Genomic DNA, 27,741 nt, shown 5'->3' with positions numbered 1-27,741 from the left:
AAAGTGATTGATAGCTCAGACACTGAACATGAATGACTGACTGACGTTTATTTTCTTCGCGAATACCAAAAACGAAACATAAATGTTTAGAACGGAAGCCATTGCCAAAAAATATAGATGCCAGAGTGGTTTCCCTTGGACAAGGGAAACCACACTCTCAACGTTTGCGTTCGCCGGTTCGCGATAGTTTATCAGTCAGTCAGTGCTTTCGATTTGGATTTGAACATCATGTTGCAAAAAAAAAAAAAAACTAAATTGGCCAAGGTTTGCTACCCGTCGCCAAGGTAAGTGATTCCGGACAAATGATAGGAACACCGCGAATGTGGACAGTGTCAGTGTGTGCGTGTGTGTGACCAAAAACGTAACAACTGGATGAAACATCTGTGTGCTCACTCTCACTCAAACTCAACAATCATCACTCAACATGAGACACACATGAACATGTAACTGAATATGTCACTTTATTGTCTAAACGTGAAGCAGCATGAAAGTTGCGAAAGAAACATTGAAACACCATAAAATGTACAAGACTTAAAAAAAAAATAAAAAAAAAAATCAATCAATTTTCTTAATACGAATTTTGGTTAAGACGAACTTTTTTTCCGATCCCCAGTGATTCGTCTTAAGCGAGTTCGACTGTAGCTAGCTCAACAAGATTTTGAATAACAAAAATAATAAAATTTTAAAAACCCCAAAACACCTTGAACTCTACGCCAGTAACACATTGACAGTAATGAGGATGATGCAGGTAAAAGTGCAGGTGATGCTCTACAGACCTCATGGTGAAGTCCTGCCTGCACAGGGTTGTGTGTCTCCACAGGCAGCAGGAAATCACAGGGGATCAAGCGTGTGCCTGTGAAAAGAAAACATGATTGTGCATTGTGTCATCTTTCTCTGCTTTGTTGCCAATAGTCTGCTGAGTTTGTTCATGTTCAAGTCAGGTCTACACATACAAAGTTGACTCAAAGAAGCTTTTACATATTTTTCTTCCTGTCCCAACGACACAGCAAAACTATGCACTACCCCCTCCCCCCCCCCCCCTCCCCGTCACCACTCTTGTAAATGAGCAACAATTTAAAAATGTAAAAACAGTTTCAGCATTCATTGACCCGACCCGGCTGACAAATCCTACAAATCTATTATTAACATTTTGATCCGTGTGAACACAGTTTTTCTTTCTCTCTTTCTTCGTCATTTTTGTTTGTTTACCTCAGCAGTTAAGCTAGCTCTTATTCTTCTTCTTCTGCGTTCATGGGCTGAAACTCCCACGTACACTCGTGTTTTCATGCTCATCAGCACCTTAACTCAGTATGTAGTTCAGTGAAACAATCACAGCACTGCAATAATATTCAAGAACATGGAGGTTGTCTTCAACATTTAACCCTTAGGCTGGTTGTCGCGCTACTTTACGTATACTGTCACCTGGTTGTCACGACATATGTCGCGCTACTGGCTCCGTCTGTTTGGTCGGTCCCAATTACCTCCCATGGATGCGAAAACCTATATGACTGTTTTTCTTTATGTTTCTCTCTGTTAGTTCACCAGTGGCTATGTAACATGTGTAACATTGCACCAGTGTAAGGGTTAGTTGTGTGGTGTGCCAACAATAGATAACGCTGTGACTCTTAGTTCTTTTAAAAAAACGTTTCAGGTAAAATACAGTCAGATTTGTTTTACAAACATCACTGCAAAGAGAGCAAACAGTTTAATTAGGTTCTCTTCTGGGAAACACATTCGTGTTTTTGCATGAGTGGGTTTTTACATGTATGACCGTTTTCACCCTGCCATCTCAGCCAGCAGCCATATGCCGCTTTCGGGGGAGCAGCAATAAAGCATTCATTCATTCCTTCGTTACCTTGATGGATGAGCTGGTAGAAGGCATGCTGGCCGTTGGTTCCAGGCTCTCCCCACACGATGGGTCCTGTGGTGTAGTTCACTCGCTTACCACTGCGCGTGATGTACTTGCCGTTGCTCTCCATGTCCCCCTGCTGGAAGTAGGCTGCGAATCTGTGCATGTACTGCAAAGAAAATAAACAGGCATCATTTACACTTAAAGATGAGTAGAGAGAGAGAAAGAGAGTGAGAGTGTGTGTGTGTGTGTGTGTGTGTGTGTGTGTGTGTGTGTGTGTGTGTGTGTGCGTGTGCATGTGTGTGCTTGCATGCGTGCCTGCCTGCGCGAGCGTGCATTTCTGTATCTATGACAGTGTGTATGTATGTGCATATGTGTGTGTGTGTGTGTGTGTGTGTGTGTGTGTGTGTGTGTGTGTGTGTGTGTGTGTGTGTATATATATATATGACAGTGTGTGTCGGCATACATGCATAAGCTGATGTGTTGAATTTCTAGTCCAAGAAAACTGGTTAGGAATACGGAATGCAGCATAACGATGCAACACATGAAAAGCAGGCATCACTTTTCTCACAGTTACTTTATCAGTTTGTTCCATGTTTCAGAATGTTTTGTTGTTGCCAGGGCGGTAACCCCCTCAGATCTCATCCATGAAGATCAATGAAGCAACACAGCAAGATTAAACAGATCAACAACCATATCATGTTTGTTTGTTTGTTTGTTTGCTTAACGCCCAGCCGACCACGAAGGGCCATATCAGGGCGGTGCTGCTTTGACACATGCACCACACACAAGACAGAAGTCGCAGCACAGGCTTCATGTCTCACCCAGTCACATTATTCTGACACCGGACCAACCAGTCCTAGCACTAACCCCATAATGCCAGACGCCAGACGGAGCAACCACTAGATTGCCAATTTTAAAGTCTTAGGTATGACCCGGCCGGGGTTCGAACCCACGACCTCCCGATCACGGGGCGGACGCCTTACCACTAGGCCAACCGTGCCGGTTACCACCATATCAGGTAGAGACAAAGGTAAGCCAGCATCTTGACTGACCTGATCGTAGGGCAGCAGGGCAATGGACTCGGCATTGAAGAAGTTGTGGTACCAGATACCCAGCAGGGCAAGAATCACTGGAAGCTGTCCGGGAAACGAAAACATTCAAAAATGTAAACTGTCAGGAACAAGGAATATAACCTAATAGGACAGTTACTGATTCAGGTCATTGTCATTTCTAATTAAATTAGTCTCTGACAAAATTTGTTACTCAAAGTTAAATTCTCAAATTTATTTTTACATATTTTTTTTTTTACATGTACTAAATACGTGAGAAAGAAGAAAGAACAAGTCGCGTAAGGCAAAATAACAACATTTAGTCAAGCTGTCGAACTCACAGAATGAAACTGAACGCACTGCTTTTTTCACTCGTAGTTTCGTCAGTCCACCGCTCGTGGCAAAGGCAGTGAAATCGACAAGCCAGAATAGTGCGGTAGTGGTCGTGCTGAGCAGGATAACACGCTTTTCTGTATCTCTGTTCTTTTTAGCTTAGTGAGTTTGTTTTTAATCCAAACATATCATATCTATATGTTTTTGGAATCAGGGACTGACAAGGAATAAGATGAAATTGTTTTTAAATCGATTTCCAAAAATTAAATTTAATCATAATTTTCATATTTTTAATTTTCAGAGCTTGTTTATAATCCAAATATAACATATGTATATGTTTTTGGAATCAGAAAATGACGAAGAATAAGATGTTTTTGGATCGTTTAATAAAAAAATTATTTTAATTACAAGTTTTTGATTTTTAATGACCAAACTCATTCATTAGTTTTTAAGCCACCAAGCTGAAATGCAATACCAAAGTCTGGCCTTCGTGAAAGATTGCTTTGCCAAAATTTAAATCTATTTGATTGAAAAATGAGGGTGTGACAGTGCCGCCTCAACTTTTACAAAAAGCCGGATATGACGTCATCAAAGGTATTTATCAAAAAACAGGCATGGGAATTAAAAATTGTAAAAACGGCTGAAAATTAAGAAAAAAAGAGGAAATATTTTTTGATGACCGGGGGGGGGGTGTTTGTCACTAAAAGTAAAACACTACATATTTCGCACTAAAATACGAAAAAAGAGGAATTTCTACTGCGAAAATTAAAAAAAAACGGCGGAAATCCGACTTTTTTAAAATAAAAAAAATAAAATAAAAACAAAAATTTGTTTTTTGCTGAGAAAAAAAAGCGGAAATGCGATTTTTTTCGGCGGAAAATTAAAAAAAAAAAGCGGAAATCCGCCAAACGGCGGACAATTCCCATCCCTGAAAAAAATGAAATAAACGTCCGGGGATATCATTCCCAGGAACTCTCATGTCAAATTTCATAAAGATCGGTCCAGTAGTTTAGTCTGAATCGCTCTACACAGACACAGACACACACACACAGACACAGACACAGACACACGCACACAGACACACACCACGACCCTCGTCTCGATTTCCCCTCTATGTTAAAACATTTAGTCAAAACTTGACAAAATGTAAAAAGAGCAGCTAATAAATAAGAACAGACAAAACGCAAACAATGGACATAGTAGAACAGAGTATCGATATATTTGTTATAACCATGATGACATACTGTCTTGCTTTTGGACGAAGTGCAACATCAAAGATGCCTACTCCTTTACCTTAACCCTCTCAACTGTTTCTTCAACATTTCTAGCCTCAATCCCCATACCCTGTTCCTTTAACACTTCTAGCCTCAATCCCCATATCCTGTTCCTTTAACACTTCTAGCCCCAATCCCCATACCGTGTTCCTTTAACACTTCTAGCCTCAATCCCCATACCCTGTTCGTTTAACATTTCTAGCCTCAATCCCCATACCGTGTTCCTTTAACATTTCTAGACTCAATCCCCATACCCTGTTCCTTTAACACTTCTAGCCCCAATCCCCATACCCTGTTCCTTTAACATTTCTAGCCTCAATCCCCATACCCTGTTCCTTTAACACTTCCAGCCTCAATCCCCATACCCTGTTCCTTTAACATTTCTAGCATCAATCCCCATACCATGTTCCTTTAATACTTCTAGCCTCAATCCCCATACCCTGTTCCTTTAACACTTCCAGCCTCAATCCCCATACCCTGTTCCTTTAACATTTCTAGCATCAATCCCCATACCATGTTCCTTTAATACTTCTAGCATCAATCCCCATACCATGTTCCTTTAATACTTCTAGACTCAATCCCCATACCCTGTTTCTTCAACACTTCTAGCCTCAATCCCCATACCGTGTTCCTTTAACATTTCTAGCCTCAATCCCCATATCCTGTTCCTTTAACACTGCTAGCCTCAATCCCCATACCCTGTTCCTTTAACATTTCTAGCCTCAATCCCCATACCATGTTCCTTTAATACTTCTAGCCTCAATCCCCATACCATGTTCCTTTAACACTTCTAGCCTCAATCCCCATACCCTGTTTCTTAAACAGTTCTAGCCTCAATCCCCATACCCTGTTCCTTTAACACTTCTAGCCTCAATCCCCATACCCTGTTGCTTTAACATTTCTAGCCTCAATCCCCATACCCTGTTCCTTTAACACTTCTAGCCTCAATCTTATGAACATTCTAAATGTTAGACTAACTTATTGTCTTGTACAGAATAACAACTGTGTGAATGGTGCTATACTGAATGAAAGAGTGTGACATGAAGTTCTTGTACATCATTGCAAAGAGTGTGAATGACGTTTTAGTTTAGATGTCAAGCGCTTAGAGCAAGCCTTTTTAACGAAAGTTTTTGATTTAGCGCTATATAAATGTTCTTCTTCTTCTTATTATTATTATTATTAATCCCCATACCCTGTTTCTTCAACATTTCTAGCCTCAATCCCCATACCCAGCTGCTGTTCCTTAACATTTCTAGCCTCAATCCCCATACCCTGTTTCTTAAACAGTTCTAGCCTCAATCCCCATACCCTGTTCCTTTAACATTTCTAGCCTCAATCCCCATACCCTGTTTCTTCAACATTTCTAGCCTCAATCCCCATACCCTGTTTCTTAAACAGTTCTAGCCTCAATCCCCATACCCTGTTCCTTTAACATTTCTAGCCTCAATCCCCAAACCCTGTTCCTTTAACATTTCTAGCCTCAATCCCCATACCCTGTTCCTTTAACATTTCTAGCCTCAATCCCCATACCCTGTTCCTTTAACATTTCTAGCCTCAATCCCCATACCCTGTTCCTTTAACATTTTGTAGCCTCAATCCCCATACCCTGTTTCTTCAACATTTCTCGCCTCAATCCCCATACCCTGTTCCTTTAACACTTCTAGCCTCAATCCCCATACCCTGTTTCTTCAACACTTCTAGCATCAATCCCCATACCCTGTTCCTTTAACATTTCTAGCCTCAATCCCTATACCCTGTTCCCTTAAAACTTCTAGCCTCAATCCCCATACCCTGTTCCTTTAACATTTCTAGCCTCAATCCTCATACCCTGTTCCTTTAACAGTTCTAGCCTCAATCCCCATACCCTGTTTCTTCAACATTTCTAGCCTAAATCCCCATACCCTGTTCCTTTCACACTTCTAGCCTCAATCCCCATACCCTGTTTCTTCAACACTTATAGCCTCAATCCCCATACCCTGTTTCTTCAACACTTCTAGCCTTAATCCCCATACCCTGTTTCTTTAACACTTATAGCCTCAATCCCCATACCCTGTTTCTTTAACATTTCTAGCCTCAATCCCAATACCCTGTTTCTTCAACATTTCTAGCCTCAATCCCCATACCCTGTTCCTATAAGTTGTATAACACTTCTAGCCTCAATCCCCATACACTGTTTCTTCAACATTTCTAGCCTCAATCCCCATACCCAGCTGCTGTTCCTTTAACATTTCTAGCCTCAATCCCCATACCCTGTTTCTTCAACATTTCTAGCCTCAATCCCCATACCCTGTTCCTTTAACATTTCTAGCCTCAATCCCCATACCCTGTTCCTTTAACATTTCTAGCCTCAATCCCCATACCCTGTTCCTTTAACACTTCTAGCCTCAATCCCCATACCCTGTTCCTTTAACATTTCTAGCATCAATCCCCATACCCTGTTCCTTTAACATTTCTAGCCTCAATCCCCATACCCTGTTCCTTTAACATTTCTAGCCTCAATCCCCATTCCCTGTTCCTTTAACATTTCTAGCCTCAATCCCCATACCCTGTTCCTTTAACATTTCTAGCCTCAATCCCCATACCCTGTTCCTTTAACATTTCTAGCCTCAATCCCCATACCCTGTTCCTTTAACATTTCTAGCCTCAATCCCCATACCCTGTTCCTTTAACATTTCTAGCCTCAATCCCCATACCCTGTTCCTTTAACACTTCTAGCCTCAATCCCCATACCCTGTTCCTTTAACATTTCTAGCCTCAATCCCCATACCCTGTTCCTTTAACATTTCTAGCCTCAATCCCCATACCCTGTTCCTTTAACATTTCTAGCCTCAATCCCCATTCCCTGTTCCTTTAACATTTCTAGCCTCAATCCCCATACCCTGTTCCTTTAACATTTCTAGCCTCAATCCCCATACCCTGTTCCTTTAACATTTCTAGCCTCAATCCCCATTCCCTGTTCCTTTAACATTTCTAGCCTCAATCCCCATACCCTGTTCCTTTAACATTTCTAGCCTCAATCCCCATACCCTGTTCCTTTAACACTTCTAGCCTCAATCCCCATACCCTGTTCCTTTAACATTTCTAGCCTCAATGCCCATACCCTGTTCCTTCAACACTTCCTAGAAGAGGGAAGGTGCTAGCATACATTGGACTCAAGGGGGGCTGAACAGAAGTGTTGATCCATGAAGTGTGCTCCGGACAGCAGCTCCTCAAAGTTATCCATGCCGATGTGGAGAGCGATGGACATTCCGATGGCTGACCACAAGGAGTAGCGACCGCCCACCCACTGCAAAATTATCCACAACCCACTGTCAGTACCGTGGAACACCCCCAATTAAAGACTTCCTCCTTTTAAGATCTTGTTTTTTTCTTCAGATCTTCTGTTCAAAAAGTCCTTAAATTTACCTTCATTTTCAAACTCCATCCTTTTTAAGACCTGATTTTCTAAAAAATATGTCTGGGGATTCCACTTTTGCTGCATCAGTTAACATACCAATCTCCTGTTCTGATCTCTACAGTTCTTCATGCTTAAGTTAATGGTATCCTGGTATCATTAGCATGACTCCAAGAAAAAATTCACAACAAAACTGCTTCTCATTCAGAGTATTAATAACTCTGGACCAAATCAAATGTTAAAACAGCATGAACTTATTTTGTCAATGATTAAACATTCCACACATTTACCATTCTTTTTGTGTGGGTTTCTTTTTTTGTTTTCAATAAAAATCATTTCTATTCTTGTTTGAAAAGCGTAGAGTTTGAATTGTGTGTAACTGCAAGTCTGCTCTACTTAAAGAAACAACAACCTAGCTTGCAATCACTGATAACTGATCGAATGTTCATACTCACATCCCAGAACTCGAACATGTTCTTCTCGTCAATTCCGAACTCCTTCACCTTGGGCTGCAACATTGCCAGGATATTAATTATTACTTTCATTCAGTCACACATGACATGTTCCCAAACTTATTGTTGTTAAAGATAATGGGAAACACAACATGTGAATAGGGAGTATGTGTTTAGTAATTAAAGGCTTACTTCACTTTAAAGCTCTCGTTCAGTTAAGTTTTCTGCTTTTTTTTTAATATTCCACGTTAATTTATCAATGTTATCATTACTTGAACTCTTGCGTAAATAGAAGTGGTGGGTATGGCTGTGCAAAGTGGGAGCGCTACGAGGGTGGGGTGGAGGTGACAAAGGGGGTGGGGGGAGGGGAGGGGAGGGGAGAGTGGGTGAGGAAGATAATTTAGGAAGCTACGAGAAATTGATCCTACTTACCACATTGGTTGACAAAGCTGCAAAATGCTTGGAGACAGCAGTAACCTGCAAAAAAATAATATTAAAAGATTTATAGAAAGAAAATGCATACAAGATACAATATTCATTTTCTACCAATGTCAATATTAAAACATGTTTCTTATGTAATGACTTATCAACAAAGTTGTATTCTCCTAGATAAAATGCCAAATTTTTACTTACTTTTAGAGTTATTTCTTTAACATTCTCATGTGCATAGAAGCCACTCAGATTTGAAACAAATTGTGGAAACATAATATCATACAAGCATATATCAAGATATAATTACAGTTACACAAAATGTTGTCATGAATTCTGCAAATTTAGAATGGTGCAATTAAGTTGCAATGTACCAGCAGTTGAATTTTAAGTCGCAGGCAAAATCCGAACTCCCAAACATGTAACAGTGTATTTGGTGTGTGATTCTCAACAATAACAAAGTAACGGCAATACTAACATAAATGAAATCATTAATAAGGCCATACAAGTGTTAAATAATTGCACAAAGTTTGATGTAAACAAGGTCTTTGTGTCAGATTTCTTAAGCAGTTTCATGCTGGTGAGTCACTACTGTTTCTTCTGCATCTGCGTTCATTGGCTGCAACTCCCAAATGCACTAGTTTTTTTCACATTTGGGCTTTTAAGTGAATGGCCTTTTCCTCCCCTACCATTTAGGGAGTCACACTTCGTTTAATGGAGGCATACTGGGAATTTTTGTGTTTCTAAAATCCACCAAACTCTGACATGGATTACAGGATCTTTGTTGTGAGTATTTGGTCTTCTGCTTGTGAGATCACATGAAGGGGAATAAGGCAGTAGCAGGTCTGCCCATAAGTTGGCCTGGGAGATCAGAAATATCTCCACTCTTAAACCACCAGGCACAGGCAGGATTCGAACCCTGAACCTTACTGTTTGGAGACCATTAACGTCTTCATCACTAGGCTATTAATTGTGCCGATCACTATTGTTTCAAGCTATCACTCTCCAATGGCGTTCATTTCAGAGGAATGCGAGTCCCGAGAATGTATCGAAACAGTGGATTTGAGGTGCCAGACCTCCAGACCCCAGCATGCAAGACAAGGGCAGAAAAAGCCTCAAACAAACCAAAACTTAAAGCTCAAAGTGTGCCAACAAACAGGTTAGGCCAACAAAAAAAATAGGTCTGTTTATGGTAACACGACCGACCCTATTTTTTTCGCGCGACCCTAGACTTTTTTTTGGCATTTGGGGGAAAAAAAAAAAAAAAATCTTTTTTTTTTTTGTGCAAAATAACGTAAAAATATGGTTTTGTGGAAAAAAAAAAAAAAAAAAAAAAAAAATCCCGACCTACCGACCCTATTTTTTGGCCTATGTTACCGTAAACAGGCCTATTTTTTTTTTTGGCCTTATACCACAGGGTCAGCGTCTACAAGCTCTGCCGTGTACTGTTGTATGACGTCGCCAGACACTTGCACATTTACGTTAATTTTGTGTCGCAACAAGTCCAGCGGTGGTCTCTGTCAGTTAGGATTAAATTTGTGCAGGAATGTCATTACAAAAGAGATGAGAAAAAAAATCTGTTCACGCATACTATAATCTTTCATTTAGTGATGGATATGCTCATGTTTAAACCAAAAGTTCTAGTAAAGTATTTGAACCAAAAGAAAGAATGCATGGAAGACAGAAAAAACGTATTGCAGACGTTTCCATATATGTTATTGAGGAAACATTGTAAATTGAAACAATCTCTGGATTGTTGTGTAACATGATTTCTCAAGAGATAATAAATAACGTACATTTTTAGCAGACTCCAGAAACCATTGCTTGGCAGACGTAGCATTGGTGATTGTCTCCTGAGTTGTGAAAGTCTGCAATCACAAACAAAAGAATTTTTCAGCATCAAAACTAATCAGATTAAAAGAACAACCTCAGAATGAACCTTAATGAAGCCTAAGAATATCCTTGCAAGCATGCATATTTAAGGTAGGTCAAATGGAGACAGGGATATTACTCTTCATACACAAAGGGAAGCCACTGAGTTGTGTCGCCATTTTTTCCTGGCAGGCTGGGAATTCGAACACATCGAACAGGGAACGCAGAAGAAGAAGAAGAAGAAGAACACGTCGAACATTCGAATGACGTAAATAGAACAAACGTCACATTTTTCAGGCAGCGTAAGTGAATGACGTCAGAAAATGACGACACCGCCAGAAATAAAAACAATGCGACACGCCTCCCAACCACGAGGTCAAAAACACGTGGGCATCTAATGAAATCGGTACAAAGCCGTTCTCTTTGCCAGTGACATCGTAATAATCACCAAAGCTAACATTGAAGCTCCGGTAGCAGGTAAGAGAGTGTCTCCCAACCCGTGATGCTCACAGCGTGATTGCATCAGAATACCACATGTTAAAACCGGTGTTTGAACTAGAATAACAGCCAGTAGTATTAAGAACAAGTGTCTTGTGTATGCAGCCCTCTTTTTACTGTACGCTGGCAGCAGATAATACAATAATTGAAGTCCTTCGAGGCATAAGGGGCCCATAAGGCGAAAAATTGCTTTAATTCCACCCTCAAAAAGTCCCAGCCTTCAAACCGTAACAAATAACAGTACGCACTATTAAGCAAAATTATAAACCAAGCCTTGATTATTAATTTTTATTATTACACTTGTATCAAACAAGTGACCTCCACCTTTTGATTGGTGTTTTTATTACATTTGAATCGGACTTGTGGCCTTTCAAAGTTGCGGTGACCTTTGACTTTCAACAGAGGTCATATGTAACAGTGGTTTTTAAAAACATAATTTAGTTGGCTCATATATCTGAGACAAATGATCGGACAACAGCCCTTTACATTATCGTGACACATATTTTTCTGAGGCACACTGGACAGTAATAGTGCAAAGGGTGGGGTTAATCAAGGGAGTGAACCCCCCCTAAAAACACCACCAACCTGTCGTTTTTTTTGTTTTTTTTAATGCCGTTTTGATCGCTCTTGCGTTTACAACCCATCTCATCAAATCGTAATTTATTTCCAGGCTACCAGCAATAAAATACCTCAACATGAGGAACAAATTTAAAATAAACTCTGGCAAAAGACGTGACGTCACAAAGTTTGAGTATGCGCAACATTTTCGTTTACCAGTGCACTTCGTTACCTGCCCATTGCTGCTTTGGGTGATATTTTTAAAATGACTATTCCTATGCAGATGTTTGTGTAATTGGCTGTTTTCAAAACATACCCATTTTTCGATTTTTCGGTCCAAAATTCAAAACGGGCACTGTCTTCCGAGACTCATAGCTCCGAAACGAACCCACTACCCTGTATTTTTTGTATGTTGAATGCATAGCAGACAGATCGAACTTAAAAAATAACCAACTTTTGGGAGAAACCAATTTATATTTAACGGGTCCAGTGAACTACCTTAACTATATCTGAATTCCGATTGCCAGAACTTTTAAAATTTAGTATACACTGTTCTATAACCAAACTGCATCATATTTGCCGCCAAAAAATGAAAGTTATTAATGATATCTGAAAGAACTAGCAATGTTTTTATCGAACAACAGACACTAAGAAAAAAGTGTTTGAAGGGTGTAGAGTGAAACCCCCCTTTTAAGGACCCTGGTTTAAAGACCCTCCGACCCCCTTGCCTTGAAGACAATTTTTTTCAAGATTTTCTTCTCCATTTTACGATTCATTCTTTTGCAAGACCCCATTTCTCAGATTTTTGCAGGTCTTTAAATTGGTTTTTTTTGTTTTGTTTGTTTGCTTAACGCCCAGCCGACCACGAAGGGCCATATCAGGGCGGTGCTGCTATGACATATAACGTGCGCCACACACAAGACAGAAGTCGCAGCACAGGCTTCATGTCTCACCCAGTCACATTATTCTGACACCGGACCAACCAGTCCTAGCACTAACCCCATAATGACAGACGCCAGGCGGAGCAGCCACTAGACTGCCAATTTTAAAGTCTTAGGTATGACCCGGCCGGGGTTCGAACCCATGACCTCCCGATCACGGGGCGGACGCCTTACCACTAGGCCAACCGTGCCGGTAGACAGAAGCATGAAAGCCTACAAAAATCCATGAGAACAAACTATTGATACCTGAAAAAACTAGCACTGGCATCAGACATAAAGAAGAAAAGGTGGAAATTAAGGGTGTACCTTAGAGGCGATGATGAAAAGAGTGGTGTCGGCCTTGAGCGGTTTCAGCACTTGAGCCAGGTGTGTTCCATCCACGTTGGAGATGAAGTGAACGTTGGGTCCTTTCTGGTAAGGCTTGAGGGCCTCAGTCACCATCAGGGGTCCCTGAGACACGCATAAAACTGATAAACCAACCTGTGTCTCTTGCATGGTCAAGTTACAAAGTATACACACACTAAAATGTTGATACAGTGGAACCCCCCCTTTTAAGACCTCCCAAAATCTGAGAAAATCAGGTCTTAAAAAGGAGGGAGTCTTAAAATGGGGGTAAATTTACACAGGTTATGAACAGAAAGTCTGAGAAAACAAGGTCTTAAAAAGGAGGGAGTCTTAAAATGGGGGTAAATTTACAGAGGTTATGAACAGAAAGTCTGAGAAAACAAGGTCTCAAAATGGAGGGAGTCTTAAATTGGGGGTTCCACTACATTTGTCAACATTAGTTTAACTGCTCCATACATAAACTGCATGCAAGAAAAAATACTTTTTCTCTGGACCTTCTTACATCATTCTTCTGTTAGACTGGGAAAGCAAAGATGAACTATTATCCAGCCATTCAACTAAATTCGCTGCCCTACACGCCACCAGGCATGAAAGGCAGTAAGTAAGTAAGTATTCAACTAAATTGTAGCCCTTCCAAATTTCCCCACACGATATTCTAAGTTCTCCCTCTGGAACATCTCAAATTTATTTGGTATGATCAAAGGACAGAACTTGGCACGAGCCAAATGTATTTCTACATCGTAAATGGCCTTTCATAACAGGTACATTGTGATGAAAATAATAAACGATGAGACAAAAGAAAGTGTCCTTTCAGGCTGGAGGCGTCCTGTCGGAGAGACTCGCATCACCGGTACCACTGTTTACTTTCAGGCTGGAGGCGTCCTGTCAGAGAGACTCGCATCACAGGTACCACTGTTTACTTTCAGGCTGGAGGCGTCCTGTCAGAGAGACTCGCATCACAGGTACCACTGTTTACTTTCAGGCTGGAGGCGTCCTGTCAGAGAGACTCGCATCACAGGTACCACTGTTTACTTTCAGGCTGGAGGCGTCCTGTCGGAGAGACTTGCATCACAGGTACCACTGTTTACTTTCAGGCTGGAGGCGTCTTGTCGGAGAGACTCGCATCACAGGTACCACTGTTTACTTTCAGGCTGGAGGCGTCCTGTCGGAGAGACTCGCATCACAGGTACCACTGTTTACTTTAAGGCTGGAGGCGTCCTGTCGGAGAGACTCGCATCACAGGTACCACTGTTTACTTTCAGGCTGGAGGCGTCCTGTCGGAGAGACTCGCATCACAGGTACCACTGTTTACTTTCAGGCTGGAGGCGTCCTGTCGGAGAGACTCGCATCACAGGTACCACTGTTTACTTTCAGGCTGGAGACGTCCTGTTGGAGAGACTCGCATCACAGGTACCACTGTTTACTTTCAGGCGGTCCTGAACCGAGTCCCAAGTCGACTACGCAAAAAGTCTTTTTACCAAAAACTCAGTGCTAAAGCAAATCCAAAAACAAAGAGACTGCCAGCATTCCAAAATTCAGAATGAAAAAACAAGAAAGTAGGTTGTCGGAACGTTTGTTATTGACAAAACAATACATTCACAGAAATATCGGTGAATGTATTCTTTCTTTATTTGGTGTTTAACGTCGTTTTCAACCATTCAAGGTTATATCGCGACGGGGTGAATGTATTGTTTTGTCAAAAATAACAAACGTTCCAACAACCTACCTTTCTTGTTTTTTGATTCAGTGCTAAAGCTTCATGGGGACAGCTTCACGAAGTATACTCCACGGAGTCAACTTCGCCCAGTTAAGCACGGGCTTTAGGAAAAGTGCCAGAATGGGCGGTTCTGGTGAGGTTATGCCCCTTCTTTCATTCAGCTGGCAACAGGCGGAACCTCGCGGCAAGATCACACGAGAAAGGAAAAAAACGTGCATTGGTCCCAAATAGCATGTCGCTTTGGTAACAGTTTGTGTGTAAGTCGTGCATTTTATACGGTAAAAAGACAATGGTAACAGGCTGAACCTCGCGGCAAGATCACAGGAGTTGTCTCGCGTTATCACCCCAGAAGCGCCCATTAAGTAACCAATCGCACATGACCTTTGATAGCAACATATAATTCGCAATAAGGTGCTGCTCTCAATTAAAATACACAAAAGTGCATACCAAATCCGAGCCACCGATTCCAATGTTGACGACGTCAGTGATGGCTTTGCCAGTGTATCCTTTCCAGGCTCCTGAGCGCACCTCGTCTGTGAACTCACGCATGTGTTGGAGAACAGCGTTCACTTCCGGCATCACCTGTTCACAAAATGAAAATACAATGGAAGCTGTTTTCAGAGACACGCTGGAAGGTGTATGTTGCTTTTATATATACTCGTATTATTATGTGAAAGAATCTTATCATCTACATTGAGAAATAAAAAGCATGTATTTTCTTGTTACTGCTTAACCCTTTACTATTAAGTTTCTGTGTCATTCAGTGTAGTCCCTCATGGACTATTATTATACTTGTTTATCTATCTGCGTTGTTCACCACCATAACACCAAAGCCCTGTATACCTTGCCCCTAATTGCTTTGCCATGTGCATGCAAAACTTCATTAATTCCATCATCACCCAACCTTCCTCCCCCCCCCCCCCCCCCACCCCACCTCTCCAGCAGCCCCCACCCCTTGCCCCCGCCCAACAAATATAAAATTCTGTGATCCCTGGACTTTAGAGATCTAAATTATTCTAAACAAAACGAAAGTAAAGTGGGGTTCCCCGATATGCAAGACAGTCACTGGTTAGCCGGACCCTATCTTCAGGATGACCCTATCTCTATCCTCAGTGTAACCACCCCACCCTTCACCAAACACCTCCCAAAAGAGTGTCACTAGCTATGCATAGCTGCAGACGTACATCCTTGCCATCCACCATGATGGGGGTGTTGGATCGGTTGCGAAGGGCGATGTGCAGAACAGCTCGGTCTTCAGTGAAGTTGATCTTCTCACCAGAAAACATGGCGTTGCGCATGGGCTCTACCTGGCGATCTCTTGCCTGCACAGCAAATGCAACAAGAATATAGTTTACCTGTTCGCTGCCAGTAAATATTTGTGTTTTAAGCAATACCTGTATTTTAATACCTGAATTGACAACTTAAAATGTGCCCTTGATATATTTAATGAATACACCACACACACGCATTGTGTTTGTTGTTGTCCGTTTTTGTAATATTGAACAGTTTACTGCTCGTTAAAGCATTTTTTTTTTTTTTTTCCCTTACACCTGTTCCTTATCCCGGTGTGCTCTCACGCCGCCCCGTCCCTGCACTCACTGCTCCATCCACATCTGAATTTCGTTCCGCTGCCAGACTTGTCGATTTTACAGACGCTCCAGGGAGGGATGTCGGGTCGTTGCGGTAGGCTACCCTCGGAAGATGACACTGCACTTCTGCTGAGTCACTTCGACGGTGTTCAGTAGTGGGTCTGTCCCGAGCTAACGGACGCAGCCCACTACCTACTATGCCCCCTACGAACGACATTGACTGCTAAGTCGCGGAGCCAGACTGAGTGAGGGTCCCCTCCAGAGAGCAGACCGCCACCACGTCCCTCCGTCGACCCCCCAGAACGTCACACGTTGAAGACTGACAGCAGAAGTACTATTCAGGGAAGGATGGAACAGGAACACTGAGACCAAGGTCACCATGAGAGCTCCGGGCATGAAGGGCCACAAGAGCAAGGACAATTTATAATTTTGGATGATTAATGAGATGAGGATGATTATAATGATGATGCTATGGATTTCCAATTTGGTTTGAGACTACGTGACAGGGCAGCACTCTACGCTTACTGTCATAATATATCCTGGTGTCAACCAGGCTCGAGAACTGCCGCACCTGCGGTGTTGGTCAGGTAGACAGAACCTGAGCACCCTCAAAGTCGCATTCGTTAAGTGAATGACACTCGGCTGTGTGATTCCAGCCTTCCCATAGGAACCATAGCACTTCCACTCTGGGTAGGAGCCGACCGTAGCCCGAAAAACCCACATGACCCTGATGGGATTCGAACCCACGACCTCCCGGCCCACAGCCCGATGCGCTAACCACTGCGCTACGGGGGCCGGTGCGCTCGTTAAAGCATTAGTTACCCAGGAAATCCGCTGATGTCCTACAGGCAGCGAAAGGGTAAAAGAAAACGCTGAATGCATGCACATTAACAGATAAATATTGATAGTGCATGAAGAAACTGGCCAGTTCAAAATTGTCTGATTACTCATTATTAGGCCAAAAAAAATAATAGGTGTGGTTACGGTAACATAGCCCCAAAAAATAGGGTAGGAAGGTAGGCAATCACTTTTTTTTTTAAACTTTTTTTTTCTAATGTGTACAAATTAAACCTACTTGACAGGGAAATAAGTGTGCGACTCGGGCGCTTTCGCTTTCATTGCGTTTTCTGCACTCGTTTACTTGTTGTTTTGGGTATTTTTTTGACAAATGTAATAAAAAGTTATAGGGTCGGCCCCAAAAAATAGGGTAGGTCGGGTTACCGTAACCACACCTATTTTTTTTTTAGGCCTTATCTAAATGCTGGCTCAAATCATCATACAAAATACTAGAGATGCAAAGATAAACTCTGATATGCATACTACTGTAGTGCATATCATTATCACATTTCTCACAGTTAAAACTTGCCTCCTGATGGTATCAACCTATAAAAAATAACATGTAATAAACTTTTAAACTGTCCTTTCTAATCCCTCTCTCCTCATATTTTGTTTTTTTTCTTGGCTTCTCCGTTTGTTTTATAGCCATGAATGTCAAAATTAGACTAACCAGCTGGAAGAGTTTCTGCATCACATTGTCATCAATCCGATTCTTGGAGTAATCCAGCAACAGGTCTCCATCCTTGGTGCTCAAGGTAGAGCTGAAACATAGAGCAGCAAATTGCAAACAGCTATGACAAAATGTTTCTCACTTTTAGAACTTTTTTTTTTTTTAACACGTTCTTAATTCTTTTTGGTACACGACAACAACGTCAGACAACAACATCAAATAACATCAGACATACAAAACTAGGCTATATGCATCTTCAAAAATACAACACTTTTACATAAAACGTAAATGCAGAGTAACCCCAACCCCCCCCCCCCCCCCCCTTATTTTTTCAAAGTTTCTGTTCATAACTTTTATATATTTACCTCCATTTCAAGACTTTCTCCCTTTCAAATCCTGATTTTCTCAGATATGAGGAAGTTGAAAGGAGCTGTTAGTCTTTTGTTCAAATAGACAATATTCTTCTCATTTTGTCATGAATATATTATGTGATAAAACAAATAAAACCAGAATGAAAACAAAAACAAACATGAAAACCAATCCAACAGAAACACATATGATATAGCCAGAAACATACAGATAATCAGACGCACAGACAGATACACAACACACATGCAATGTAACTCGATCTACCCCTTGTAACCCTTCCAGCACCCCCCCCCCCCCCCCCTTCTAGTTCTACACACTGCCTTCACATACAAACGTGTTTGCAAGCATTGAGGATGTAAATTACTTTTGTAAATATGCACCATATCTGAACTGGACGTTTATGTGCTAAGCTTCAATGAATACACATCCTCTTCTGAATCATGATGACTAGGCATTGCACTGAAAAAGAGGTATGTCCACAACTGCAAGCACATGTATACATATAATGTCTTCGTTGTCTTTCCAGCACACTGGCTTAATAACTCAATCAATCAATCAATATGAGGCTTATATCGCGCGTATTCCCTGGGTACAGTTCTAAGCGCAGGGATTTATTTATTTTTTATTTTATTTTCTATTTTATGCAATTTATATCGCGCACATATTCAAGGCGCAGGGATTTATTTATGCCGTGTGAGATGGAATTTTTTTACACAATACATCACGCATTCACATCGGCCAGCAGATCGCAGCCATTTCGGCCTATATCCTACTTTTCACGGCCTATTATTCCAAGTCACACGGGTATTTTGGTGGACATTTTTATCTATGCCTATACAATTTTTCCAGGAAAGACCCTTTTGTCAATCGTGGGATCTTTAACGTGCACACCCCAATGTAGTACTAGTGTACACAAAGGGACCTCGGTTTTTCGTCTCATCCGAAAGACTAGCACTTGAACCCACCACCTAGGTTAGGAAAGGGGGGAGAAAATTGCTAACGCCCTGACCCAGGGTCGAACTCGCAACCTCTCGCTTCCGACATCAGTTTAAGCTCAAGAAGAAACAATGCAGAACAGCTCTCCGACAATCTTTCTTCACGAACAGAATCATAGACACGTGGAACTACTTGGACAAGAATGTGGTAGAAGCGCCGACAATGAACAGTTTCAAAAATCGCTTGGACAATGCACTGAAAGATTATATCATATATGTATAGCCCAAATGTCAGTATGCCTCTCACTACACCAGCCAAGAAAAAGTTCATAGAATAGGCCACGGTCAAAAGATCGTGTAGGTTACCTAGCCCAAAGTTAGGCTAGGATAGCAACTGATCAAAAGATCAGACAAAGGCTTAACAGCCTAAGTACCAGTTTGATAACATAACATAACAACATAACATAGCAAGTGCGTTACCACTCGGCCACCCAGTCCATAACTGCATTGGACATAGAGACAGTACGGTGTTGCCAGCTAAAATGTACATCCTGTCTTTTTGTGTGCATATTTTTGATACTGGAATTGCTAGGCTACACCCTTGCAACATTTTCCTTGCCCTAACTTCACACTCACAGCAAGTACTGAAGTCAGTGAAGACTGAAGTAGCCGTGATAGCCTGCACAGAAATCGTAGTTGCAATTTAGGCAAAATACGCGAAGTACAAACCTGAACTTCTGGAAGCGGTTCGTATCTTCCTTGAACATATGAGCCATGTTGATTTTAGACCCATGATGTTCGTAATATCCTTGCAAATCTTTCCACGCCGGCTCCTCTGTAAGCAGCGGTCTCTGTACGTTAGCCATCTTCGCGACCTCCTCAGTCCATGACCTTGTTTGGCAACCTTGACCTCTCAGTTCCGCATAGGGGGTAGACTTCCGGTTCCAAAGGCTGTGTTTTGACTCAGGGGGGTTTTAGAGACAAGACAACGAAAAGCCAAAAGGACAGTAGGTGAGTCAGTTCGTTATTTATCACATGAAAAATAAATGAGCAGCAAGTCATGATTGACTGCGGATTGTCGTTGTAGGAACTCTCGTGCTTTGGAGCATTGATGAAATACAAGACATCACCCTGATAAAAACATCCAAAAGTTGCACCGTGCACGTCTTTGGTATAAAGATCGATCTTTTCATTTTCTCAACCGTGATAAAACATCCAGACTGATCGTTGACTGACAAGTCCTATGGACGTACATGTACGATAAACAAAAATATTGTTTGAAAGAAACTCAGTGTTGTTCCCAGACTCAGAGGACAATAAATAATACAAAAATAAGAAAGGTAAGGTATTGGAATGAAAAAACAAGACATTCTCTGAATTATAGTAGACAGATAGATAATTATGAGACAAATGGAACAAGTGAAAGACACTTGACTTACTTGACTTATTCCTGTAGACTCCCTGTGGAGCATAGGGCCGCAACAACTCCTCGCCAACGCACCCGGTTCTGGGCAGCTCCTTTCAGTCGGGGCCATGTGTGAAAGACACTTATGTTAGTATATTTTTTTATCCAAAATGTATGCGCCATGCATGCAGTGACCTAAGACCGAGGCCTGATAACAATTAACACTTTAAATTACTAGCCCGTATTTCTTTTGACAGGATGATATTGATAAAGATCTATATATATACTGCATCAGTAGTTTCAGTTGCCTGTATTGTGCTGTGTACACAAGACCAGAAGAAAGCCAGAAAAATGATAGACCTCTATTATTATTATGTTATTTCTAAATATGGCTTCGCCGGGGTGAATCGCGAGACAGAGACAGCCAGCGTGGCGGTTCACCACAATCACCTTTGAAGGCGAAGTCCTGTCAAACAGGATTGAGAATTTTAGAGCTTATTTCTAAGCCCTATATTATCTGTTATGGCTTCTCAAATGCCAGAACATACAGACAGACGAAAGTCGCCAGACCCTATCACAAACAGAACTCTACAATCCACAGGTGTTGCCTCCCCACACACACACACACATAGACATAGACACAGAAGCCGTATATATCTATCTATATCTATAAATATATAGAGATAGATGACAGTGGATTTTTCGCGTGGCTATAAATTGATTCGACCTTTTCACTTTTACAGTAAGGACAACTTACGGGTACATGCAAGGAAAGCCCACAACTTCTAAGGCGAACAACTCTGCAGAGTCTGCTGTGAAGGGCGACAGTAGTCTCCCTGTCACACTCGACCCCCTTTGAATGAACTTAGGTCACTCCCAGGTGGAATGGGAACAGCACGAAAATGATTCAGTGGCCTGAACATTTCATGTCGAGTCCCATCGCTGTCGACGACGCCAAATGTAACCGAGTGCCTAAATACCACAATCACCTTTGAAGGCGAAGTCCACTCAAACGGGATTGAGATTAACTGTTATGGCTTCTCGAAGGAATACTGACACACCAATTCCGCTAGACCACATCACAAACAGAACTCTACAATCCACAGGTGTTGCCCACACACACACACAAACACACACACACACAGAGAAGCCGTATATATATATATATGTATATCTATATCTATAAATATATAGTGATAGATGACAGTGTATTTTTCGCGTGGCTATAAATTGATTCGACCTTTTTACTTTTACAGTAAGAACAACTTACGGGTGCAATCGTGACATTCTAAAAATAGTAACGTAGTAACGGGAATATGGATTGACGCCACACGGAGGAAGGGAGATAATCGCGGCTGAAAACACTGGAGAAGATAAGGAAGAGTTACTGGTAGTGGATCCCAACAACAACCAAAAAAACCAAAATCTGTTCAGCGCGCACAGCGCTGTGTGCTGAGAGCACGTGTTGAAATATCTCATCGATGAGGTTGTGTCCGGGGTGCAGCTGAATACGGTGTCCAAATTTGAAAAAGATCCACCGAGAACTTTGGCCGTGCATCGCGAACAGACAGACAGACAGACAGACAGACAGACACTAGTCGTATATATTATACGTTATTTGCGTGTTTGACCAAAATATGACATTTTACACAGATCGAGACAGTCATTGTTCTCCGAGACCGCGCTAGCGGTCGAGGTGAACAATGACTGTCGAGATCTGTGTAAAATGTCATATTTTGGTCAAACACGCAAATAACATTTATGTATCGATCGAATTCCTTTCAGGTACTTATGACTTTGTTGTTGTTTTGACGATTGAACGAGCACACACACACATGCATGCAATCCACAACATGTATGCAATCAAACACATAAGCTTCATATTTGGGCGTTTCAGGTTGACCGAAACTTCAAAGGAACTACAAAACACACGTCATGTACTCACTTTGTTGTTGTTTTGACATTGAACAGCACACACACATGCAATCAAACACATGACGTTGTTTTTTTTGAGTTCCTTTGAAGTTTCGGTCAACCTGAAAAGCCAAATTATAAAGTTTTGTCGGCCTCTGACGTCACATGACTCAAAGAAGGGAAATCCAATCTCCAATCGATACATATATAGATATATGCTGACTTCGCGCGGTTAGCAATTTAAGCAAATGTTAACATATATATATATATATATTAATACTAACAGACATGTTGAGAAAATAGATATATATATATATATATATATATATATATGCAACGTACACCTGGGCACGAATGCCCTATTCACCTACAACTAGCAAAATTTCCTTTTTTCTGACGGCCGTCGACCTACCAACACAGTGTCAATAAAAATGTTCACCTTTTTACCAGTTAAAGTCAAAGTTCGTAATTACCGAGCACACGTACACCCCTCATTAGTAACACATTGTGGACAGAAAATCAGGTGCGGTAGTCAGAAGTACGTACAAAGTATAGTCTTGGGTCGTTGGTAAGTCTAATTGCTTAACATTTCCCCTGACAGTCTTTACTATTGGTTGTGGCAATTGCAAATTCTAGTGGCATTTGGCTGACCCCGTTTCACCCTTTGAATTTTCTTTTCTGTAAAATACTGTGTCACAGTGATGTCATTTACAGGGTGATTGACCCCCCAAGAAAACTGCCACACACGAAAATACTAATAACTTCAAAATGTGTTCAGCGAATTGCTTTATATTTGATGTACATTAAATGCACCTTAAATTTGGATGAGGGATGATCGGTTCACCAAGCTTCAAGTTTGCAGGTCAGTTGTTCTGACTTTTACGTTTTTTCAAAAATATGTTCCATATATATATATATATAAAACATCAGAAATTGTGAAAGAAACAATTGAAAGTCAGCAGAGACTTTCTTCCGAGATTTGTTAAAATCTCTTAGCAGAGATAGAGAGAGAAATAAGTATCCCTTCACAGACAGCCTATATATATTAGGGGATCAACTTCGCATGGCGAAGTTTAAAATTTGGCAGTTGCCACACTCACCCTATTTAAATGCTCAAGATTGTAATACCTTTTGGATTATCTGAAGGTCTGATCATAAGAAACTTGTGACCTGAAAACAGTAGTAATTTCATGCCAGGATCAGGGCAATCACCATACAGGAAAATGTTTGTATCCTTGAAAATGTTGGAGGAGTTATTTAGAAAACATTTTGGAGAAAACATAGACTATAGTTAGTCTTTGGAAGCTTCTCAGAAATCGCATACACACATACACACACACACGCATGTGACACACACACACATACAAACAAACACAAACACAGGAGAAAACCCAATCAAGGTCAGTAAATTAATATTATTATACCATTTTTACATTTAGTCAAGTTTTGACTAAATGTTTTAACATAGACGGGGAATCAAGACGGGGGGTCATGGTGTGTGTGTGTGTCAATGTGTGTGTGTATAAAGTGATTCTGAGAAAACTATCGGACCAATCTTCATGAAACTTCACATGAGAGTTCGTGGGTATGATATCCCCAGACGCACTTTTTCTTTTTTGGATAGATGTCTTTGATGACGTCATATCCAGCTATTTGGGAAAGTTGAGGCGGCACTGTCACACCCTCATTTTTCAACCAAATAGATAGAAATTTTATTAAAGCGATTTTCGACGAAGTCCGGACTATGGGATTGCATTTCAGCTTCGGGGCGGGGATGTAGCCCAGTTGGCCGCTGTCAGCGTGAGTTCGTCCCCACGTTCGGCGAGAGATTTATTTCTCAGTCAACTTTGTGTGCAGACTCTCCTCGGTGTCCGCACATCCCTGTGTGTACACGCAAGCACAAGACCAAGTGCGCACAAAAAAGATCCTGTAATCCATGTCAGAGTTCGGTGGGTTATAGAAACGCGAAAATACCCAGCATGCTTCCTCCGAAAACGGCGTGTGGCTGCCTAAATGGCGGGGTCCAAAACGGTCATACACGTAAAATTCCCCTCGTGCAAAAAACACGAGTGTACGTGGGAGTTTTAGTCCACAAACACAGAAGAAGAAGAAGAAGAATTTCAGCTGCAGCGTAAAAATTAGGTAATTAGTTTGCTCATTAAAGTTGTCATTAAAATCGAATTTTTGGAAACAGATTAAATAATGATTGCATTGTATTCTTCATCTTTTCTTGGATTCAAAAATGTATAGATATGTCAATTGTTTACTCTTAGACATGTGCTCAGAATGAAAGAAAATAGGTTCAGTAAGTACTAAGGAAGCGTGCTTTGCTCGCAGAGGCGAGCGTGACCCGTCTAGGTCTTCGGTATGGTTATCCGAGACTATCTGAATGTAGTCTCGGCGATGACTGGTTTGTGGTGTTGATGTTTTTGTATCGCTTCACGCGACTTGTTTTTCTTGGGGGAGGAAATCAAAAAAGAGAGAGGGTAGTGCAGAAAGAATTGCTTGAGTTCATTTTTCACCCAGTTTACATTGTGTTAAATAACAGAACAGTCACTGTTACTAGGGAACACGCATGCAAACACACACCACACACATGCACACACACACACACACACACTCACAGCGCACACACCGTCACTAAAACGTCAGTGTTCTGATGTTGAGCCCTGCACGTCAGTATTGATCTGCGATGCGAACAAGGAGCTGTTGAGTCAGGGCGGTGTGTACACAGCACACACATGCACAGCACACACAGCGACAGATGTCTTGAGAGCCTACACTGGTTAGCTGTTAGCCCATAAAAATCAGAAGAAAAAATTCAAACTTTGAGTCACCACCTACAGAGATAAATTTGCATGCAGTAGTCAGCTGAACTATATAAATGTATCCCTTACAAACAGATGTGGAGATATATTTCTTATCAATTGTTGTAAGTTTCTGACTAAGAAAGAAAGTATTTATCAGCATTGCTTTTAGAGTAGACAAATGTATGTGTTGTGTAATTGTGGCGCTTATTTTCAAGTACTGTAGTGTGTGGAGTGCCATTTCCTGGTTGACAGAGATCTTATGAGTATTTCCTTTTGTATACATACATCTTGTGTGCGTTTATAGCGCCACATAGTTTGCAGTGATTCATATGAAACACAGAGGATTTTGAGTTGGGAGCAATTGTGTTAATTCCCAGAGCAGTTTAATGCGTTGGGCACAGTAGTAATAGTTGTGAGTAAAGCCTGAGGACATTATACATACATGTACCGGCTCGGCTCTAAATTCATATTGATTGCCTTATTCAACAAGGGTGTGAAGTGACACTTGGTAATGCAATCAGACGTCTTTGTTCATGCAGTCAAGATATTTTTCAGTGAGAACATCTTTATCTCTCTCTCTCTCTCTCTCTCTCTCTGTCTCTGTCTCTCTGTCTCTGTCTCTCTCTCTCTCTCTCTCTCTCTCTCTCTCTCTCTCTCTCTCTCTCTCTCTCTCTCTCTCTCTCTCTCTCTCTCTCTCTCTCTCTCTCTCTCTCTCTGAGCTGGCAGAACAAAGCAGGAGTCAAAGAGTTTATTATCCAACACAAAACCTTTATTTAATTTTATGCCACTGTCATTGTCATTTACAGTTTTCAATCTTTCAGTTTTTGTATACCATCTGTTGTGCAAATTTCACAATAGTTGTCCTGATAGATTTTATTTTAAGTCTTTTTATTACGTTAGCAAGTTGTTTTTGTTGTTTTTACACAAAAGTAGCCAGCCTCTGCATGCATTTCTCATGTTTCTCTTTACCTCTGTGGCCCCACCCCCCTCCACCCACCACCACCACCACATTTGTTTTTTGTGAACCACACATTGAATCTTTGAATTTATTGCTTGTTTGTTTTTGTGTGTGTGTAAATAATCACATTTTGTAGGTGACTTCTGAATAAGAGGATACCTGCGTCACTGTTTGACAGCCAGGGTGTATCAAAAGAATTGCTGTATGATAATGGCTTAGTGTTTGCTGTATTGAGTGGATGGAAGGCTGAGTGATCATGCAGTTCTTCAATTGACTGATGTATTTCTCTGGGTTTTCTGTTTCAGTGACAAGATTCATCTGAGAAGGACAGAAATGAAGGCATATGGCTGAGTCTTCAGAGTTCTTCCAGAGGCCCACAAGAGGTCAAAGAAAAGCAGAGCACCAAGGAAAGCATTTGAGACCTCCTACCTGGCCACTACCATTTTTGAAGTCTGCTTGTGCCCTTTGCAGTGTGTTTACATGATTTGAAGATGAACATGACATCGAAAGGCTAAGAAAACAAGACATCAGAAAAGCAAAACTCTGCCTTTGAGCCGGGATAATTATTTCGAAGAGGTGATATGACATCACAGCGGCAACAGCTGCACTATGTTTTCAAGGAGTTGCTGTCTTAATTATTTCAGCTGCAAAGGGAAGGACTTTGGATGAAAGAACACTTTCCTCTCAGTCCTGTGCTGACAGTTTCTCCTGAACCACCCCCCTTGCAGGCTCGAGGGGGACTTTTTTCATGCTGCCTTTCGTTTTCACAAGTGCTAACCCTGTGTCCGGCATGGTCATAATATCACAATTACACTGACTTCAGTTAGGGTGTTTCACATCAAGCACTGCACTACCATTGACTGTTTGGTTCACAGGACACACAAAATAGACCCTCTGTTAGGTGGACTTCATTCGGTGCGCTTGTGGCGTATTGTTTCTTTCGTCAGACCGATCAGTGGATGTCCTGTTTTCATTAATGTTATGTGTATTATCAGTATACTGGAGTTTTGTGACCGACTGGAGATTTTTGAAAGAGAGAGCTGCACAGCTATGAAGATATATGGTTAGACTCTGTTTCTGACACGCTTGCAAATTTTGCATATAGTTTTAATGTTCACTTGCTGCTCAACAAACAGAGCTGTCGTGCCAAAAGGGGTTTTGTGCAATATATTAAAACAGTTCATGCCATCTCAGTGATTCTATTGGAGGAGACAACCGTCTTATTATATGTGTCTACTTACATTTCTTTTCCTGGTTTTACCCAACAAAGTCATGGGTCAATCAGTTTTGTGTTCACTACTTTCAACTCAAATGGTGCTGGAATTGAGAAAATCCATTTCTTTGGAGTATTATGACTGATATTTTGCTGTTGTATTTTTTTACCAGCATACTTTTTTCAGTCACATCTTCATATACCAACTTTACATTCACACATTTATAGCTGTGGCAACTGCTTTTAACAGTCTGCATGTAACCAAACCCAGATTTTGAACAGAAGGGTTGGTATAGGAACAGGACCAGAGAACAAATAAAGGGGAAG

General features: G+C 41.3%; 1 protein-coding gene and 1 long non-coding RNA gene across 2 annotated transcripts in view; one reads left to right on the top strand and one right to left on the bottom strand.

Moving 5' to 3' along the window:
* Window positions 1–20,023, bottom strand: part of LOC138962108 (glucose-6-phosphate isomerase-like) — a 29,253-nt gene extending 9,230 nt beyond the window's left edge. The window contains exons 1-12 of the mRNA XM_070333833.1: window positions 19,844–20,023; window positions 17,811–17,901; window positions 15,899–16,036; window positions 15,162–15,296; window positions 12,959–13,102; window positions 10,580–10,651; window positions 8,787–8,831; window positions 8,358–8,411; window positions 7,654–7,794; window positions 2,905–2,988; window positions 1,856–2,018; window positions 777–853 (exon numbers count right to left, since the gene is read on the bottom strand). Coding sequence (XP_070189934.1) covers window positions 777–853; window positions 1,856–2,018; window positions 2,905–2,988; window positions 7,654–7,794; window positions 8,358–8,411; window positions 8,787–8,831; window positions 10,580–10,651; window positions 12,959–13,102; window positions 15,162–15,296; window positions 15,899–16,036; window positions 17,811–17,901; window positions 19,844–19,980 — 1,281 coding nt within the window. The 5' untranslated portion in view covers window positions 19,981–20,023. The remainder of the gene's footprint in view (window positions 1–776; window positions 854–1,855; window positions 2,019–2,904; window positions 2,989–7,653; window positions 7,795–8,357; window positions 8,412–8,786; window positions 8,832–10,579; window positions 10,652–12,958; window positions 13,103–15,161; window positions 15,297–15,898; window positions 16,037–17,810; window positions 17,902–19,843) is intronic.
* Window positions 2,633–27,741, top strand: part of LOC138962134 (uncharacterized) — a 264,299-nt gene continuing 239,190 nt past the window's right edge. The window contains exon 1 of the long non-coding RNA XR_011454407.1: window positions 2,633–2,854. This is a non-coding gene — a long non-coding RNA (uncharacterized lncRNA). The remainder of the gene's footprint in view (window positions 2,855–27,741) is intronic.

The sequence above is a fragment of the Littorina saxatilis genome, linkage group LG1 (assembly GCF_037325665.1).
Source record: "Littorina saxatilis isolate snail1 linkage group LG1, US_GU_Lsax_2.0, whole genome shotgun sequence".
NCBI lineage: Eukaryota > Metazoa > Mollusca > Gastropoda > Littorinimorpha > Littorinidae > Littorina > Littorina saxatilis.
This window is presented reverse-complemented; position numbering and strand designations above follow the sequence as displayed.